This window comes from Prionailurus bengalensis, chromosome C1, assembly GCF_016509475.1.
Source record: "Prionailurus bengalensis isolate Pbe53 chromosome C1, Fcat_Pben_1.1_paternal_pri, whole genome shotgun sequence".
In the NCBI taxonomy this organism is placed as follows: domain Eukaryota; kingdom Metazoa; phylum Chordata; class Mammalia; order Carnivora; family Felidae; genus Prionailurus; species Prionailurus bengalensis.
The window spans coordinates 28,917,220-28,936,827 of record NC_057345.1 but is presented as its reverse complement, the minus strand read 5'-3'; the positions used below and the strand labels follow the sequence as shown (position 1 = coordinate 28,936,827).

At 56.7% G+C, this 19,608-nt stretch overlaps 1 protein-coding gene across 1 annotated transcript; it reads right to left on the bottom strand.

The window, feature by feature from the left end:
- Window positions 1–3,478: 3,478 nt before the first annotated feature.
- On the bottom strand, window positions 3,479–12,516 carry ZC3H12A (zinc finger CCCH-type containing 12A). Its single transcript, XM_043574516.1, has 6 exons — window positions 12,370–12,516; window positions 11,050–11,521; window positions 6,503–6,642; window positions 5,784–6,018; window positions 5,227–5,333; window positions 3,479–5,048 (listed from the first exon to the last, which is right to left on the bottom strand). Exons 2-6 carry the CDS (start codon window positions 11,439–11,441, stop codon window positions 4,174–4,176), a joined length of 1,749 nt encoding a protein of 582 aa, XP_043430451.1. The 5' UTR covers window positions 11,442–11,521; window positions 12,370–12,516; the 3' UTR covers window positions 3,479–4,173.
- Window positions 12,517–19,608: the final 7,092 nt, after the last annotated feature.

Here is a 19,608-nt window from a genome sequence, read left to right as displayed (position 1 = left end):
TCAGATCCTATTGGAGATGCTTGTCTCTTGGCATTTCGCTCAGGCCAGTGCTGGTGGCTGTGAGGGCTGAGCCGCCCCCTGCTGCACAGACAGTCATACCAGGAGGTGCCAGCAGGTGGCAGGCAGAGCACCATAAGCACCCCTGGCCTTCAGTGGGGCTCTTCTCTGGACAGCAGCCAGAATCTGAGCCACTGGACCCTTCCCAGACCCAGCAACATGCCGGAGTCAGTGTGGGTTGCTATGGGTTGCCTGATCCTTTTCTTCCACCTTTGCAGCCATTTCTTACATGGGCAGACAACTTGAGATGGCCAGCAGCTGCCTTGAGATGGGCTCCAGGAAGCCACATCCTAGGAGGACAGCCTGAGGCCTCCTCCCCATCCAGGAACTAGCTGGAAGGATTTACATATCCTGGCCTGGGATGGCTTGAGTTTCCTTAATTGCAGGGCTTTCCTTCCTGTCTTTTTCAGCCAAATCTCCCACACCCTTCCCTTGAACAAGGAGGTCCCCTGAACAGGCACTTACTCACTGCTCTTAACTCCACCCACTCTGCTCTGGTCTAGGGGGAAGAAAATGAGCCAGAGATTTGAGAAGCCCCAGAGAAAGAGTGCTAGGATCCTGAGACCGCCTTGTTTGGGGGCAGGAGCCCCCAGGGGACCAGGAGCCCCCAGGGGACCAGCCGGGCCTGGGGCTTGGGCTGGTGGCTCCACCACCCTCCCCACACCCACCTCCTAGATTTGTGTTTCACTGGGTCCCAGTTTCTCTGATGGAGGCCTGCCCACCCCCTCCTTCTGGGCCGGGGGCCCTGCCCTTCTCTGTAGGGGAGGGGACATGAGGGAAGGAAGTGGCAACTGCATGGTCAGCGGTGGCCTCTTCTCAGCCACTGCCCCACGCCACCCTGAGGGAGACCAACAATGTTCCAGGTGCTAGCAGTCTCGGGGGTGGGCGGCCTGGGAGAAACAGCTACTCCCCTGGAGCCTCAGAGCTCTCCTGCTCCTGGTTGAAGTTCCCCAGCTCTTCGGGGACCACTGGGTGTTCCTCAGGCTAACAAAGTGGGATGGGGGCAGAGTGGGAAGGGACTCTCATCCGTTGGGGGCCAGGTCATTCTCTGCCAGGGAGGCCAAGGTTTCTGGAGTCACCCTGTGCCCCCAGCAGGGTTAACCCGCATTGAGACAGCTGGCAAGGAGACTCAGGGCCTGGCCCCTGCTGGTAAGAGCCCCAGGGTGAGGTGGGGGATGTGTGGGAGGGGGTTCAGGAAGGGCTGGCAGGAGGCCATGCACCGGGAGCTCCCCAGGATCATTTCCCAACAAGGCAAGGATTTGCATACTCACTGGTTTCCCCACCAGCTTCTCAGCTTCTAGAACCAGGAAGGCAGAGGAGGAAAGGGCACGCGGGGCAGCCACCTGAGTCTGATCCTCTCCACGCCTCGGTGGCTTGAACTTCTGTCTCAGGATCAGTTCCTGCCCTGGCACCCTCTCCTTCCCACGAGCCTGTGGGAACCTTACAACTCTTTTGTGAGGCAAGCCAGGGAGCTGAGGGAAGTGAGCGGCCCAGGGCCACACAGCCAGGACTTCTCCCTCTCAGGCTGGCACCACACCAACTGAGGTATCCTCTTGTCAGTCTAGAGAGATGCAGGGATCCTTGTGTCCCTTTTACAGGTGGGAACACTGAGGCCTTGTGAGGAAAGGTGCCTCAGCGGGCAGGGCAGGAGGTGGCGTGGAGCTTTGCAGTGTCAGCCCAAGTCATGGGAAAGAAACATCCTGGGCATCGGGCCTGGCCGCCAGATTGAGAAAGAGGCCCTGGACAGGGCAGCTCCAAGCCCCGGATGGCTGGCACAGCCAAGCTGGGTGCAAGTGCAGGCCGTCAGGGCCCTGGACTGACTCAACCCTCGCCGGAGCCCAGACTCGGCTGGCACCTGCCTCATGGGCTCTGCTGTCCTTGTTGGTGCCGGTCAACGAGCCAGCAGGGCCAGGCACAGCCTCTAGACATTAGCCACCCCCGGTCTAGCCCCGTTGCCTGCTGCCACCGGCCTGTAGGACCCTTCCCCCATCCCTCAAAACACAAGCAGCAGCTTCCTGTTCCATACGAAGCAACAGAGGCCCATAAAAAAGCCTTTTATCTGGAATACAGTACTTGATGGGAAGAAAGTATTTTATAAATAAGGCAATGACATTTCTTTGTGCAGATAAAACCTTCGAAGGAGGCTGGAAGCAATGGGCACGGGGCGCCGTGAAGAGCAGGTGTGGAGGCTTCGAGATAATGTTTGCTGAGATCCTTCCCACCTTGCGCCTGGGTTCCTGCCCAGTGCAGGCTTCTAAAGAATGTTCAGGGTGAAGAACGAAGCGGGGGCCTCCACTTGCTGCACAGCTGTTCTGTGCTAGAACAGTTTCTAAAAAAAATACAGCTACCATAAAAGCTTCATAAACAATAAGTACAAATTAGGTGAGATGTTCAAATATAGAATTATTAAAACTGTATTCTTCCATTTTGCCCTGTTGATGGTGTTTGGGGATGATTTGACAGCCCCACTTTTCACTTAAGTATTTAACATTCCGGGTGCCTGGGTGGCTCAGTCGGTTAAGCGTCCAACTTCAGCTCAGGTCATGATGTCACGGCCCGTGGGTTCAAGCCCCACATCGGGGCTCTCTGCTGACAGCTCAGAGCCCAGAGCCTGTTTCAGATTCTGTGTCTCTTTCTCTGCCCCTCCTCCACTGGCGCTCTCACTCTCTCAAAAAAAAAAAATTAAAAAACTTTTTAAAAACATAAAATATTTAACATTTATATCTCATTTATCCATCTGCGGGAGAAAAAAAAGAAAAAATTCATATATTCCTGGCTGAGGTTGAGATGGTGAGGTGAACACAGCCCACAGAGAACGCCACCAGAGGCTCTTGAATGAGCACTTACTATGTGCCAGGCGTTGGGTCACGCACTCAACAAGCATGCTCTTGTGTACCCCCTACAATCCTGTCAGGTAGGTACATTATCGCCACTTCACAGATGAGGAAATGGGAGACCCAGAGTGGGGTGGTCACTGCCCCAGGTGACATAATTGGGGTGGCAAAGCCAGTTCTTGAATTTAGGACCAGGACCCCTAACCTCCCGCTTGGAGGTTAGCCTGGCACCGCCTCTCCAGGCTGCCCCCCAGGCGCCCCCTGCTCCGCTGTGTAGCTCGGCCTCTAGAACACCGCAGTGTCTGGGAAGATGGTGCCTGAGCCGAGCACCCAAGGGCTTCCCCACCCCCTTCTCTCCCAAACTCTCCTGGATGCCCTGTTCTCAGCCAGATAGTTTTCTGCCCTGAGCTCCGGTCCCAGCACAGAAAAGGGGAACAGCCCAATCCTGTGTCCCCCCACCACCTTCTCTCAGTAAAGGAAGCCTCCGCCCCTGGGGGGCTGAGCACTTTGGTGCCCACCTGCCGACCTCCGTTGCCCAAAGGCCAAAGGCCGGCTCAACCCCCGGGTACAACAAAGACCAGCATCTCTTAAAGGGGCTCACATTGTACTTTATTGACGTGTTAAGGGAGCGCGAGGACTTCCACTTAAAGTAGTTAACATGACACCTGTACACACACAAATACGTGTCCCCACCCTCGGGGAAGGGCGAGAGGACTCAGTATAGAAGGAAGGGAAGAGGGGGTGGGGACAGAGGGCCCTTGGACCGCTCCCCCCACCCCACCCCCCGCGGGGGCAAGGACGCTGCAAACAGAGTGGGTCAGAAGGTGGGTTATTAAGAAGCATCTTGCTTACTAACATGAGGCCCGGTGCCCTGCGAGAGCACTGATGAGGCCTCATTGGCGTACAGGAGGGGCCCTTGGAGGGCAGGCACACAGTGCCTAACTAGCCAGCCGAGGCCGGCATCCCAGGGGTGGGGCGGAGGTGGGGGGTCGTGCGCAGGGCCCCCAGCCCAGGCCTCTGCTCCCCACCACCTCCCTCCCCGCCCTCTGAGAGAAAGGAGGGTTTGGGCTTCAGCCACGGACTGACGCCTTTACGGCGGCGTCTCCTTAAACTACAGATACAATGTGCATCAACAGGGTGATCGTTCCTGCCCCACTCGGCAGCCGGCTCCAGGTGCCGGGTGGGCCAGGACCAATCCTACAGTATCTTTGGTTTGTGGGTTCCCTTCCCTACTTTACTCCTCCCTCTGTCCAGCCTTAGGGCCGGCAGCCGCACGGCTGGGTCACTCGCTGGGGTGCCCGGGCTGGTAAGAAAGGATCTCGGCAGCCAGCCGCTGGGGGTCCAGGAGCTGAGGGAAGCGCCCCATCACGGCCTCCACCAGGTGCGGGGGAAACACCCCGCACAGCTTGATGTACACACTGGCTCGCTCCTTGGCTAGGCTCCCGGCCCCGGCCCACGGGCCCCGGTCGGCCCCGGGGCCTGGCACCTGCCGCTCCGGCAGGACTGGGGTGGGTGGGGGCAGCTGGTACGGCTCAGACCAATACTCTCGGGGTGGAAAGGCAGCTGGCGGCGGGGCATAGTCAGCAGGGACACTGAAGTGGCCGGCACCCACGGCCCGTCCAAAAGTAGGGAAGGCTGGAGCGGCCGGGAGCTCGGCCCCGTAGGGGCCGTAGCCAGCATAAGGGCCCCGAGGCGGGCCGGGTTCTCCAGGGCCTCCTCCTCGGACCCCCCACAGTTCTGACATCTGGCTCTCCAGGGAGCCAATGCCCGAGTCCAGGCACTCTTGGGAGTTGTACGGGAGAGAATCCAGCGTCTGTGGGAACCAGTCTGCGGGCCCAAAGCTGCTGCCGCTGCGCCCGCTAGGTGGGAGGCTCCTGCCCGCTGGGGCGAAGGTCTGTGTCAGACCCTCTCGGTGCGGCCCTGGCGATGCCCGGGCTCCCAGCTTCTTCCCATCTAGGCTGCCCTGCTCATGCTCTGCCGGCAGAGAGCCGGGCTGGGATGAAGGTGAAGGCCGCCGGCCACTCTTCTCCTTGCTCGGGGCCCTAGGGAGTGAGAGGAGGGCACTGGCACGGAGCTCATCAGCCACAGAGCGCTGGGGGCGGCTGGGCCGCTCTGGGTGGAAGAACCGGCATTTGATCCCATAGGTGCATTTCCTCCCTGGAAGAGAATAAGGGGGTCTCTAAGCAAGGGGTTCCAGAACCAGGGCTGGGAGGGGGAAAGGTGGGGCACAGGAAACGTGGGGCTGGGTGGTCTCGGAGAGGAAGCACTCGGGGGCCCAGGCTGCCTTGGATGAGAGAGGAAGGGGAAGGAGTGAGGGGGCAGCTGGGTCTCTTACCATAGGGACACGGCTGCTTCCGGTGCTCAGCTGTGAGTGGCTTCTTCCGCAGGAAGTTGTCCAGGCTTGGCCCGTGACGGCCCAAGGGGTCATCGGGGGGCATGAACCTGCAGGGTAGGTGGGAGAGCAGCTCCGGAAACTGCTGTTCGGAAACTGCAGGACACCTCTGGGCCCAGGGCAGGAATGCCCCAAGGGAGGGGAAGAGGACCCCGCCAGGGCAGTTCTCTTGCTGGGCACTCCCTGAGGGCGTGGGGAGGCCAGCAACCTGAAAATCTGCAACTAAGGCTGCATCCATCCGCCGGCCTCTGGCCAGAGACCGAGCGCTGGGAACCACTGACCAGATCCTACCTATCACAGAAGCTTCGGCAACTCCACATTCAGATCCCCTGGCCTAGCCTGGCCCCTTTTACCTGGTGGTGAGTCCCCTGCACTCACTCCCAAAGCTGCCTGCATACAAGGCCGCGGCCCCAGCAGAGCTCCCCGCAACAAAGCCCCGTGCCAGAGGACACGTCCGGCTTCTCCCCCGGGACCCCGGGGCCCGGGAGCCAGGAACGTACTTGTCGTTGACGAAGGAGTACATGAGCAACCGCTCCTCGATGAAGCGCTTCCACTCCTGCCGCTCGCCCTGGAGGTCCCGGTACGTGTCATTGGAGACCACGACGCCGTCGGACTCAAAAGCCAGCTTCACGATGAAGCGGTCGTCATAGCACACCACGCGCTTGCCGCCCACCCGGCGCGACGGGGTGAACACCAGGATCTTCTTCTTCTCCAGTTCCCGCAGGATGTGCTGGTCTGGGAGGCAGTGGCAGCACAGGTCAGAGCCCCATCTGGACCCAGAGCCTCTGGGTGGCCAGGCACAGGAGCTCCGAACTCCAGGTACACCAAGGCAGGCAGGGGCAGAGGACAGCAGAAGCCAGGAAAACAAATGCTGGTCCCTGGGGCGTCTGGGTGGCTTAGTCAGTTAAGCATCCGACTTTGGTTCGGTCACGATCTCACAGTTGGTGAGTTCGAGCCCTGCGTTGGGCTCTCTGCTGTCAGTGCAGAGCCCGGAACCCGCTTGGGATCCTCTGTCCCCGATCTCAGTGCCCCTCCCCGCACCCCTCGCTCATGCTCGCTTCCTCTCTCAAAAATAAACAAACAGTAAAAAGCAAAAACAAAAACAAACCAAGCTGGTCCCTGCTTGAGGCCCAGAAGTGGTCAGTCACACCCAAACCGTCTCCCTGGGGAAAGAGCCCGGCTGGGGTAGTGCGCCCCCCCACCCAAAGGTGCCACTCACCTGTGATGGGCACGTCAGGTCGAGGCTGCTCCTTCCTCCAGGATGGTACAAATACCGTAATGTCTGTGTGGCCCCGCTCCAGAAACCAGTTCACCGCCAGGAGGATGCCCCGGCAGGAGAACACCTCCTTATTCCCATGGCTTGGGAAGAAGAAGGGGCACAGGGTCAGCCCTGGAGGGTGGCTGGCCTGCCATCCCGAGCCGCAGGCAGGGCGTGGCTCTGCGGGCCCCTGCCCTGGGCTCAGCTCACTGCCCTCTGGCCCAAGGCCTGCATTCCCTGCTGGTTCCCACAGCGTCCGGGATGGCCAGACCGGGGACTTTCCCTGAAGTTCCATCTCCCGACAGTGAGGAGACGCCCAGGAATCTGGCGGCACCCGCTTCCCATGTGGGGGAGGGTCAGGCCGCTTGCAACACACCTGGGGGTGGGGGAAAGGCTCTGGCAGCCTTCTGGTTCCCGCCCCACCCGGGGGTGCTGGGACCACGGGGACGTAGATGCACACAGGCACACTGAGTCACCACCCCTCCCTCGGCGGCTGGGCGGTGCTGCGGGTGGGGGTGGGAAGGGACGAGCCCCAGCTAACTGAGGAGAAACCAGATTGTTCTGGATTAAACATGGATTAAAGTTCAGTCCTACACAAGCCCCAGGGGCTGGGACTCAGGAGGGCGAAGGGGAAGGAGCCAGGATCCATTGTCCAACACAGGCCAGCAGTGACAGAGTGGGAGAGGCCACTGAGGAACCTTTCAGTCTGAAAGTGAAAGGGCATTGCTTTTCCTCCCAAGACTACCAATTCCCCCAAACGCCCAGACCCGGACCGCCCTGTCCTTTCCTCACCCTTCTGGGGAGGGCACGACCTGAGGCAGAAAGACAGTCAGGAAGACACCAGGGGACTCTCTGTTAGCAGGGGAGCTGGAGATGGGACACTCCCTGCTGTGGTCTGATGACTAGATTTCACCCCGTCCAAATGTGGCTGGATCCAGAAGCCAGCCCTGAGGGGCTGCTAGTTTGCTCTGGCTCAGTTTCCGTATCTGTAAAATGGGCCTGGTAGCCTGCAGCCTCTGAAAGAAGGGCCCATGTCAGCAGCATAACTTTCCTGTTTGCTTGAGGCCAGAGACAGTCCAGCAAAGTGGAGGCTTCCTGGGAGGATAAGAGGAGGCCAGGGGACCCCCAGGGAACCCTGGGTGTTGTAGAAGGGCTCTAGGCCCGGGCTGGGGGCGCTGGACGGGACCAGCTGCAGCTCCCTCCTCAACAGCCCCTACCCCTCATTCACCCCTCCGTGAACAGCTCTCAGTCTCTTACGCTTGGTGAAATTAAACAGAATAAACGTTACACAAAGGAGGCAAGGCCACAGCCAACCACATCCTGTGGGTAGCTTCGGGGTGGGTGATAGCCCCACGAGAAGACAGAGAGGCAGGTGGGGCAGCGGCAGGGCATGGAGGCTGTCTGGGGGATAGGCTGGGGCTCCCGGGTCTGAAGGTCTCCATAAATCGTAGGGGGGCAAAGTCCAGCTGAAGGCAGCGCTCATCCCTGCCAGGTGGCGGGGCCTCCCCACTGTCCACCCGGCTCCTTTATAATAAAAAGTTCACATTTACTGAGGGCTGTGAGCCAGGCTCTAACCAAGTGCTTAACGCTGAATTGTCAGCAAGCCTCTGAGGAGGGTGCTATCATCAAAGGCCCCTTTCCCCTTCATTCAGATGAGAAAACTGGTCTACAGAGCACAGAAGTTGTGGCAATGGTGAAACAGAGACGCGAGCCCCAGGCTTGTGCTCATAACCACCACGGATGCTGATGCTCAGACAGGTACAAAGTACCAGCCCTGGCCTTGGGGCAGATAGCGGTCAGCGGGCACCAAGCTCCCACTGGGGGCCAGATGAGGCCCGCACCTTCTGTCTTCATCCTTAACAAAGCCACAATGAAGGAAACTCAGGCTCTGCCACTCACCCAAGGTTCCCTAGCTGGTGGTAGGAGACAGAACTTGAACCCACATCTGGGGCTACTGGCTTGCTGTTCTAGTCCCTTAACAGCAAGACCTGAAGTTTATCTAGCAGAAGGAAAAGCCCTCAAATTTAAGTCTGAACAAGGTGCTAAGAGGTAGGGGCAGGCTGGGAACAAGAGACAAGAGTGCAGCGGCCAAACTCCTGCTCTTTGGGACCCGTGTGAAACGGCACTGCCTCGGAGAAGCCTCCCTGACCTTCCAGTATGGCTTAGGTCCCTGGTTTGTCTTCATGATGCCCCTCCCTGGGCCTTCTGCTGTCTCCGCATTGGGAACGTGATCATCCCCTGGCTCGGCTCCCTGGCTCAGGTAAGCAGTCAGCACATGCACCCACTGACCTGCTTCTGTACACACGTACGTACGTGCACATGGCCCGTCCGAGGCCAGCATCTGCCAGCCCTAGGACTTCATGGGATGCCACAGCTTTCAAGGACAGAGTACTGCCTCTGGGCATCAAAAGCCTGAGCTGGGGACAAGTCTGCCCGCAGCTGTCCTAGCCCCGAAAGCACTCCTGAGGCAGGTAGGGAGAGCCTTGCTCTTGGCAGGAGTAGAGCCCATGATGTAGTCCCTCAAGTCAAGCCAGGCCAGGAGTGCCTCCCTAGAGCTAACTTTAGTCCCTCTTGTTGCAATGGAGGAAGCTGTGCTGGCACAGGAAAACCAGACATCCTCCCTCCCCCACCGCAGTCCCGTTCGCCCAGAAGGTGAGGGGACTGGCTAAGATGTGTGAGGATGTAGGGACTCGGGCTCAGCTGCTCCCACCCTAGGATAGAGGGCAGGGCTAGGCCAGGCTACCCAGGTAAAGAGATCTGCCTGGGCTGGGCCCAGCTACAAGAGAAAAATTCCCTTAGAAGGAAACAGAGGTGAATTTCCCCACGATTTGCATACGGTGGGGGCTGGTCTGTCTGCCCTTGGGGGGGAGGGGGCGGCAGGGCAGGAACCCAGCAGCAGCTGAGACAGGAAGTTTGAGGCAGGAATTCCCCTCCTGCTACAGCCCCAGCTCAGAAACCCCCAAGGCGGTGCCTCTCCGGCCCAGCTCCTCTCGGGGCCACCCCCTCCTCCCGCCCAGGCCCCTCCTCCTCCTGCCTGGATACAAACACACAGAGCACATGGCTGCCCCTGGGGTGGGAGGGGGTGGGAAGACAGTCCTTGGCAGGCAGCCTTAGCTTGGTGCAGCCCACCCAAGCCTCCAGGGGCAGAAGTCACAGACCTATGCAGCTCCTCGCCCAGCCACAGGCTGCTGGAGCCTGAGAAGGGACCCCCTAATGCTCAAAGCACAGACTGTAACCAGCTGCCGCTAGCCGTGTGGCAGCCAGCTCTACCCAACCTCCCACCTAGGCTCAGCCCATTTCCGAGACGGGAAGACTGATCCAAAGGTGGCTAGAACAGGCCACCTGCATCCGTACTGAGCTGGGCCAGGACCAGCCCTACAGCTGACTTGGCCCAGCTGGGCTGGGAGTGGGAGGGGCTCTGGGTACTGAAGCCTTAGGCAGCCCACCTGGGAGACCCCTCTGGCACCAAAGAACCCTCTCCAGGCCCCACCCTGAGTCTGGGGGCTCCCTCTCCACGCCCATTGGAACTTTTCCTGGTGAACGATCCACCCAGCCCTGACTCAGCAACCACTTTGGAAGGACTGGGAGAAAGCAGGGCCAGAGGGAGCAGCCTGGATTGAAAGCAGGCTTGTGCTCCGTGGGGTCAGTGACAGCCGTGGCCCCTGCCTTCACCTGCCCCCCTTCCCTGTGACAGTCTTTGTGGAGAGGGGACTGTTACTGGGATGGAGTCCTGGCTTTGGCCCTGGGGCCCAGGTGCCTCATTTGTAGCAGAGGCAACCCAAGTCACAGCTGACCTGCCCACACCCCCCATGTAAGCCAGATCCTTGAGGTCACTCTTGGTCACAGCGACAAAGGCCTCAGTACCTGGGCCTGCTTCCTTGGGGGTCCAGGTCTGGCACAACAAGGCCTCAGAGGCCCCAGACCCTAAGTAACAGCAGTAAGAACAACTACAGCTTACTGGGCTTCCGTCTCTCTCCAGGCTCTGTGCCGCCCCTCCTCACAAATGTCACCTGAGCAGGGGTTGGCTGGGTCTTACTGATGAGCAGAGAAAGCTCCCGGACATCAAGTGACTGGCTCCTACACGGAGGAGCTGGCCCCACAGTCTACTCCCCTTACACCAAGCTGCCTGATGTCACAGGAGAGGAACTGAGATTGAGTGCTGGCCTTCAGGGAGAGACGTAGTGCCTAAGGTGAACTCCAGAGACAGAAGGGCTTAAGTTCGAATCCTTGCTCTACCACTTACCAATACTGAGCCCATGAGCACGTCTTTGAGCCTCTGTTCTCATCCCGGAAACATTCCTAACAGACCCACTTCCAAGACGCCGTAAGGATTAAGGGGGTCTCTTGGCACATCGTAGAGCCTCAGTAAAAGGCCTTCCCTTCCTCTAGACAGGTCTGTGAAAACAGGTCACACTCCTTCCTGAAGGCCTCTTTACCACAGGTGTAGAGACACATGGCCACCATTCCCAGCCACAGGCCCTGGTCTTAGCCCCAGAAATGACACGTACCTCATGGCCACATTGCTCCCATCGATGACCACAGGCCTCAGGTCGCTGCCCTCCTTGTTCTCCTCTGGGGGCGAGGGCTCCAGGGTGGGAGCCTTGGGGGTGCCCCCACCCCGGGGGACCAGGGGGAGCTGAGCAGAGGGGTCCGGGGAAGCCTGGCGCTCCCGCTCGGCTGCTGACCCATGTTTGACCAGCTCGCCCAGCACCGTGTTGGTGTCGGCCTGCACCCCCAGTTTCTGCAGGACACTGTGGATCTCAGCAGATGAGTAGCCTAGCTTCCGAAAGAAATCAACTTTCATCTGTAGCTCCACAGCCGATGCCTCCTCAGTGCTGGGCTCCTGATCCGGCCTGGGAGTACCTTGGCAGCTACGACTGTCAAGTTCCCACAGACTCATGGTGGGGCTGGCTTCCTGAGTGGACCTCTCTCCACCTGCCACTCACAGCTCACACCGATGGAAAGCACCTGTCACGGCTCCTGTAGGACAACCACAAGAATTAAAGATGGGACTGGCTCTCTCTCCTACCCCTCTCCAGCCCCTACCCCACCCAACAGGTTGAGACCACACTGACTGGTGGCAACGGGCAAAGCCGGCCGCACGTGTCACCTCTCCTACCCTCTCGAAAGCTGTCCCAGCTAGGAGTCATCATTCCCAGTATATACAGGATGAAGCTGAGCCACAGACTTCAAGAACTTGCTTAAGGTCATCCAGCTGTTAGCTGGTGGCGCAAGGACTTGAACTTACGCTGTCTGACTCCACTTCCTACCCCGCCCCTAGTCCCGTGGCAACCCAGGGGAGCCAGAAGTCCTGGGAGGCCTCGGAGGACGTCGCCGCGCCCCCACAGCTGCGGGGCGGGGCTCTCTGATGGAAACCCGGGGTTGGACGGGCGCTGGCGGGGGGGAGGGGGTACCGGGGGCTTCCCCGCTGAGGTCAGCGCCTCCGCCCGCCCCGCGCTCGGAGCCCAGGCCGAGGAGGCGCAGGGCCCGCGGCCGGACTCCCCGGCCGGGGAGGGGGGAGGGGGGGGGAAGTTTCCGAGGCGACCCACTGGCGAGAAAAGTTGCTGGGAAACTCTGGTTGGCCGCCGGGCGCGGGTGACGCGGAGGCTGTCGCGGCCCCGAGCTCCGCGGCCCCTCGGCCCCCCTCCGGACCTCAGCCCCCCGCCCCGAGGCTCCCCCCAACTTGGGCTAAGTTAGAGGGGTTCCCGGGGACCGGCGAAATCGGAGAGACCCGCCCCACATCCCTCCCCTCCGGACCGGCCGGAGCCCTCCCCGCGCCGCCCACCCGCCCCCGGGGTCCGCGCCCCCCGCCCCGCCACGCGCCTCACCCCGCCGAGCGCCAGCCGCGGCCCGCGGCGTCTCCATGGGGCCGAGTCCTGGGGGCGAGGCCGGTGGCGCCTTTATACGGAGAAGGCAGGTGGCGTTCGGCACCGTGACGCGGAAGCCGGGCAGGGGAGGTGGCTGCCGGCCCGGGCGGCAGGGGGCGGAGCGGCCACCGCCCCTTCCTGCTCCGCCCCCGCGGCGCCCCGCCCCGGCCTCCGGCCCCGCCCCCGCAGCCGGTGCGCGCCAGCCGGCCGGGCCCGAAGGGGGGCGGGGACGCGGGACGCCGCACGCAGGACGCGGCACGGGGGCCCCCGCGGCGCCGACGTCTGCGGGACCGGAGCGCACAGCCCGCCGGCGTCCGGGAGGCGTGGGCCGAGCCAGGTGCGCGCGGACTCACCGGAGTGCGCACAGCGATGCGAGGGCCGGTACAGGTACAGCCACGCACGTTCAGACCTAGGAGCGCCCGACAAGTCCGCCCCGACCGACCGCGGGACAGTCACGGTCGCGCTGAGTGAATCAGGTACACAGAGGTTGGTGTACACAGCGTTGGAGGTAGGTCCATAATTGCAAAGACAGGCACCTTTCAGACTGAGACAGGGACAGTCAACAGGCACACCGTGACTGGAGCAGGTACACAGCGGTGGGGTCGTGGTGAGGACACTTAGCAGGATAGAAAAGTACAACCAGGAAGTACACAGTGACCGAGGCGGAAAACCAGGCAAAGAGGTACGTTTACACCAATCACCATGTGAGCGGTCACAGAATAGTCTCTCACGGCTCACGGATGCCACCCACCCCCACCGTGAGAACGCTTTTAGGTTCCCAGGTCAACCAGTCATGGTCTCTTACTGGAGCACAGCACTTTCCACTATTAACCCATGGGCTTAGAGGAGGAAAACAGATTGCTATGCCTATTTTATCCTCGAGAAGTTCAGAAAAGGCCTAATTGCCCCATTTGGAAAGGATTGGAACTAGGGCTAGGAGCTCCCATTCCAGGGCCCCGGGTGTCATCTTTGCCACTTTCGAAATTACCAGTGACAGGGCAGTGGGGAGACTGGAGAGAGGATGGGGCCTGACACCTGCCCTCCAGTGTGTGTGTGTGTGTGTGTGTGTGTGTGTGTGAACAAAGGGAACACAGAACCCACAAGCTGGAGGACAAAGCCTCAGCAGTGCCACCAGCTTACTTTGAAGATGGGGAAACTGAGGCTTAGGGAGCCAAAGCACTCAAAACTGAGAGCTTACTGTGCCAATACTTTACTCACATTTTCTCTGCCCTATCAGAGAGGCCTGCATCCTAGAAGGTAGGTATTAGTGTTATATACAGAAAATTTTATTGTAAAAGACACCATGTGCAGTTTAACGGCTAATAATAATTACAATCAAGCATCCATGTGTTCGCTAGCTAATTTAAAAACTAGACCCCCCCCAAAATAAATAAATAAAATAAAATAAAAACTAGACCCACACCAGTACCTTTGAGACCTTCCACATGCGTCCAGTGCAGCCTCCCTCCCATCCTGAAGGACCACTTTCCCGAATTTTTTTTTTTAACGTTTATTTATTTTTGAGACAGAGGGAGACAGAGTGTGAGTGGGGGAGAGGCAGAGAGAGAGGGAGACACAGAATCGGAAACAGGCTCCAGGCTCTGAGCTGTCAGCACAGAGCCCGATGCGGGGCTCGAACCCACGAACCGTGAGATTATGACCTGAGCCGAAGTCGGATGCTTAACTGACTGAGCCACCCAGGCGCCCTTCCTGAATTTAAGTAATCTCTATACCCAACATGGGGCTCGAACCCACACCCTTGATTTCGAGAGTGTCGTGCTCTACCCACTGAACCAGCCAGACACTCACAACATAGCATTTTTTTTTTAACTTTTTGGAGAGAGAGTGCAAGTGGGGGAGAGGGGCAGAAGGGGAGAGAGGGCGAGAGAGAGAGAGAGAGAGAGAGAGAGAGAGAGAGAGAGAGAATCTCAAGCAGGCTCAGTGTGGAGCCCAAGGCAGGACTCCATCCATCCCACCACTCTGGGATCATGACCTGAGCTGAAATCAAGAGTCGGACACACAACCAACTGAGACACCCAGGCGCCCCTAGCATTGTTTTTTGAATTTTTTTTTAACATTTATTTATTTTTGAGACACAGAGAGACAGCATGAATGGGGGAGGGACAGAGAGAGAGGGAGACACAGAATTGGAGGCAGGCTCCAGGCTCTGAGCCATCAGCCCAGAGCCGGACGCGGGGCTCGAACTCACGGACCGCGAGATCGTGACCTGAGCTGAAGGCGGACGCTTAACCGACTGAGCCACCCAAGCACCCCTAGCATTGTTTTTTAAAATACATTTCTGTTGGGGCTCCTGGGTGGCTCAGTCGGTTAAGTGTCCGCTTAAGCGTCCGACTTCGGTTCAGGTCATTATCTCACTGCTTGTGAGTTCAAGCCCCGCATCGGGCTCTGTGCTGTCAGGACTCTGTGCTGACGGCTTGGAGCCTGGAGCCTGCTTCAGATTCGGTGTCTCTGTCTTTCTCTGCCCCCTCCCCCCTCCCCCCAAATAAATAAACATTAAAAAAAATACATTTCTATTGCCTATATACCTATGACTTATTTATTTTACGATTGAATAATATTCCATTTTAGGAATATACCACTAGTCGTTAATCCATTCTGTTATTGGATGTTATTTCTAGGATTCGTTATTTATTTGTTTATATAGCTGTTGCAGGGAGTGGGCTTTGGACATTGTTGTGCATGGCTTTAATGCACTTGCAGAGCTGAGGAAACAAAAAACTCAGAGATTCAGAAAAGACACGTCACTTGCCCAGGGTCACACAGCTCTCTTTGAGGCAGCGAGCCTCCAGTGCCTGCTGGTTTTAGGAGGCCACAGAAGACTCAGGGCCCAGGCGGAGGGAGCGTGCATTTGTACCCGGTCCCTGAAGCTGTTCCCCTGGGCTTGCCTGACCTTGCCTACCCAAGTCCCTGTTTTGTTGCCCATCAACTTTAAAGATCCCAAAGTGTTCCCTCCTGTGCCCCCCATGCACAACCCCAGGGGCTGGCCACCAGCCAAGAAGAGAGGGAAAACGAGGCGACTGGGGCCCACAGCTGGTCTCAGCTGTTCCACTGAGCGTTGTGTATGCTGTGGCCCTAATCTTAATTTTTTTAATTAAAAACATTTTTTTAATGTGTTACTATGTTTTCTTTTTTATATACATTTTTTAATGTTTATTTATTTTTGAGGGGGGTGGGTGGGAGACACAGAATCTGAAGCAGGCTCCAGGCTCTGAGCTGTCAGCACAGAGCCCGGTATGGAGCTCGAACTCGTGAACCATGAAATCATGCCCTGAGCCGTCCGTAGTCAGATCCTCAATCGACTGAGCCACCCAGGTGCCCCTGTACCCCTAATCTTCACAGCAGCCCTTTTATAGGTAAGAAAAACTCAGTGACATTCGGCGTTTATTCATTGTAGTAAGTACCTGTAAGATAGTAAAAATATTAAGAAACAAGTCCAGGTTAACAACCGTCACGATGATAAGTCAACCACAACAATAATGCCTCACATTTATGGACTACTGTCTAGGCCACGGGCCCTGTGCCAGCCCTTTACATCTGCCTCTTCCTTGGCTGGGAGTGCCCTCCCCTCCTTCCCTCCGGACTGCTGCCTGGCCAATTCCATTCATCTTTTTGATGATGTCACCTCCTCTGTGAGGCCTGCCTGAGACTCTTCAAATGCTACTTTCCTTCCTCCCCAGGGCTCCCCCAGCACTGGGCCTGTGTCCCTACGTGCGGCATTGATTGCCTGCCTGGGACCTCCTCTGGGAGGTCCAGCGCTGGGCCAGTTGTAGCCGGCACGACCGGGTGATGAGTCACGCGGCTATGTGCCCTCCCAAAGTGAGCCGTGAGCTGAAGTCTCGCCCTCTTCCGGCTCATGAAAGCTGCTCTTTCCCGAGAAGCTGACTCTTCTGCAGAACCCAGGGCTGCTCCGGGGAACCCCTGCTCCACTTACGGCTGGATTTTGCAAACCTTGGCCCCAATTCCCAGGAACACTCTGGATGTAATGGTGCCCTGCCCACATTTGTCTGTCTTGGTGGCTGGGCTTGCCAGCTTCCTTCCTGGAGCCTGCCTGCACCTGGCCAGCCTGGGTGAGGTCTGCAGAGGTCCAGGACTGCTTATCTCCTTGGCGGGGGATGGGGGACCTGGAGAGAGAAAGGATCCAGGAATTACCTTGGCCTTTGATAGCTCCTCTGGGCAGCTCAGACTGGGGAGGACCCAGGAGCCAGGTCACCTCTGTAGGAAGGGTGACCCAAGCTTTAGCAGAACACAGAGGTTAAATTCATCAAGGACTCCTGGAAGTGGAGAAAAGATCACAGGTCCCTCCCCTGTTTCTATGCTCCTAGTATACTTTTTTAAGTTATTTATGTACATATATATGTATGTATGTATGAGAAAGAGCAAAGGAGGGGCAGAGAGCGGGAGAGAGAGAATCCCAAGCGAGCTCTATGCTGTCAGTGCAGAGCCGGACTCTGAGGCAGGGCTTGATCCCATGAACCGTGAGATCATGACCTGAGCTGAAATCAAGAGTTGGATGCTGAACCGACTGAGCCACCCAGGTGGCCCAAGTTATTCACATATTTATTTTAAGTAGTCTCTACATGGGGCTTGAACTCATGACCCCGAGATCAAGAGTCACATGCTCCTCTGACTGAGCCAGCCAGGCTCCCCATCTCCTAGTATATTGTAAAAAGACATCACAGTAGGGCTGCAAAAAAATTAAGGTGTGTTTTAAGCAGTAATTGAACAAGATAACTTTTTTTCATCATGTATTCAAATGCAGTGCGATGTATTTGGACCACTGACAAGATAGTAATTGCAGAATTAGTTAAAAAAATTTTTTTTAATGTTTTTATTTTGCTTTTGAGAGAGAGACAGAGCGAGAGCAGGGGAGGGGCAGAGGGAGAGGGAGACACAGAATCTGAAACAGGCTCCAGGCTCTGAACTATCAGTGCAGAGCCCGACGTGGGGCTTGAACTCACAGGCTGCGAGATCGTCACCTGAGCCGAAGTTGGACACCCAACCGACTGAGCCACCCAGGCGCCCCCCAATTTTTTTTTAATGTTTATTTATTTTTGAGAGGGACAGCACAAGCAAGGGACGAGCAGAGAGAGAGAATCTCAAGCGGGCTCCACACTGTCAGCATAGAGCACGACGCGGGGCTCGAACTCACAACTGTGAGATCATGACCTGAGTTGAGGTCGGACACTTCGCTGACTGAACCACCCAGGCGCCCCATGGAGGATTCATTTTAAAAATATACTATTTCTTTGGAGCAATGGCTGATTGTTGGGCTCGGAGAGGGAAAAGGTGAGCCTGGAACATCTGGAGGCACCAGAATTGGAAAGTACTCAAAACACAAAAGAATGAGTTGTCAGAGGGACCCAGGAGCCCAATCACTCCAGTGGCCCAAATTGCAAATATTAGAGCAATAAAAGAAATAACAGAGAGAGTATTGGATTATTACCCAAAAGTATAGAATACACATCCATGAGTCCACACTGGTAGAAATAAATTATTGAGGGGCGCCTGGGTGGCGCAGTCGGTTGGGCGTCCGACTTCAGCCAGGTCACGATCTCGCGGTCCGGGAGTTCGAGCCCCGCGTCAGGCTCTGGGCTGATGGCTCAGAGCCTGGAGCCTGCTTCCGATTCTGTGTTCCCTCTCTCTCTGCCCCTCCCCCATTCATGCTCTGTCTCTCTCTGTCCCAAAAATAAATAAACGTTGAAAAAAAAAATTAAAAAAAAAAAAAGAAATTATTGAATAGATAGCTAACTGGGAAAGAAGAAATAAATTTTCCTTCCCAAAGAATTCCAACTAATCTATGTAGATTCTCCCCTCCAGGAGATGGAACCTAATTACCCCTCCCCTTCCCTTGACCGTGCACTGGACATTCGACTAGCTTCTCAACTACAGAGCGGAAAATGGGAAAATAGTAACTTTGCAATGGAGAATGCTGGCCGACACCACCTTGGCCAAGTGATCAAGGTTAACGTCACCAGCAGTGAGTGGACTGGATGTCGTGTACTCCTGATATCATGTGATGAGAAGGGCATGTCACTTCTGTGGTTTTCTTCCCCCAAACCCATGACTCTGGAGAACACCTCTGACGGACGCCATTTGAAGGACATTTTATAAAACACTTGACCAGGACTCCTGAAAACAGGGTTATAAAAAGCATGGAAAGACAGAAACAGTCACAGACCAGAGAACGCTAGGAAATGTGCTGACTGGATACAATATAGTTGCCTGGGTAGGTTCCTGGATCAGACAGAGCGCTAATGGAAAAGCTGGTTAAGTCCAAATAAGGCCTGGACTTTAGCAACAGAGATGTACCAGAATTGTTTTGTTTTAAGGTTTTTTTTTTTTTTAAGTTTATTTATTTTTTGAGAGAGAGCGAGAGCACGTGAGCAGGGGAGCCAGAGAGAAGGAATCCCAAGCAGGCTCAGCACCATCAGCAGGGAGCCCAAAGTGGGGCTCAAACTCACAAACTCCGTGAGATCGTGACCTGAGCCAAACTCAAGAGCTGGAGGCTCAACCGACTGAGCTACCCAGGTGCCCCTTTAATATTTTTTAAAAAATATTTTTAACTAACCTCTACACCCAACGTGGGGCTCGAACTCACAACCCCGAGATCAAGTGTTCCATGCTCTACAGACTGAACCAGCCAGGCACCCCAGTGTTGTTTTGTTTTAGCTTTGACAAACATGCCACTGAGGGGTGAGACGATCATATTAGGAAAACTGACACTGGGTAAGGGGTATATGGGAACTCTACACTCTTTGCAGCTCTTCTGTAAATCTCACATTAATTACAATAATAAAAAGTTTATTTTAAAAAATCCCTGTATATATAACTTCATGGGCCTTGTAGGTGGTGTATTTTGGCAAGGAGGCTGATGTCTTTGTTCATTTCTTTTTGTTAGTTTATTTTTGAGAGAGAGAGCGTGCACACAAGTTGGGGAGGGGCAAAGAGAGAGGGGGACAGAGGATCCAAAGCAGGAAGTAGGCTCCATGCTGACAGCAGCAAGCAGCCCCATGAAGGGCTTGAGTTCACAAACCGAGTCAAGAGATCATGGCCTGAGCTGAAGTCCCACGCTCAACTGACTGAGCCACCCTGGCGCCCCTGTGTTTGTTCGTTTCTATGGGTTTGTATGTATACTGTGCCTGAGTGTAATTCCGTTTGGAGATAGCATCCAAAGTCCAC

What these genes read in the sequence shown, in the direction of transcription:
- ZC3H12A (XM_043574516.1), bottom strand. Translation starts at nt 11,441, where the DNA reads ATGAGTCTGTGGGAACTTGACAGTCGTAGCTGCCAAGGTACTCCCAGG. An exon ending in ACCTGACGTGCCCATCACAG is followed by an intron (nt 6,019 to 6,502) that starts GTGAGTGGCACC and finishes ACTGCCTCCCAG; the next exon opens with ACCAGCACATCCTGCGGGAA. An exon ending in TACTCCTTCGTCAACGACAA is followed by an intron (nt 5,334 to 5,783) that starts GTACGTTCCTGG and finishes CCTACCCTGCAG; the next exon opens with GTTCATGCCCCCCGATGACC.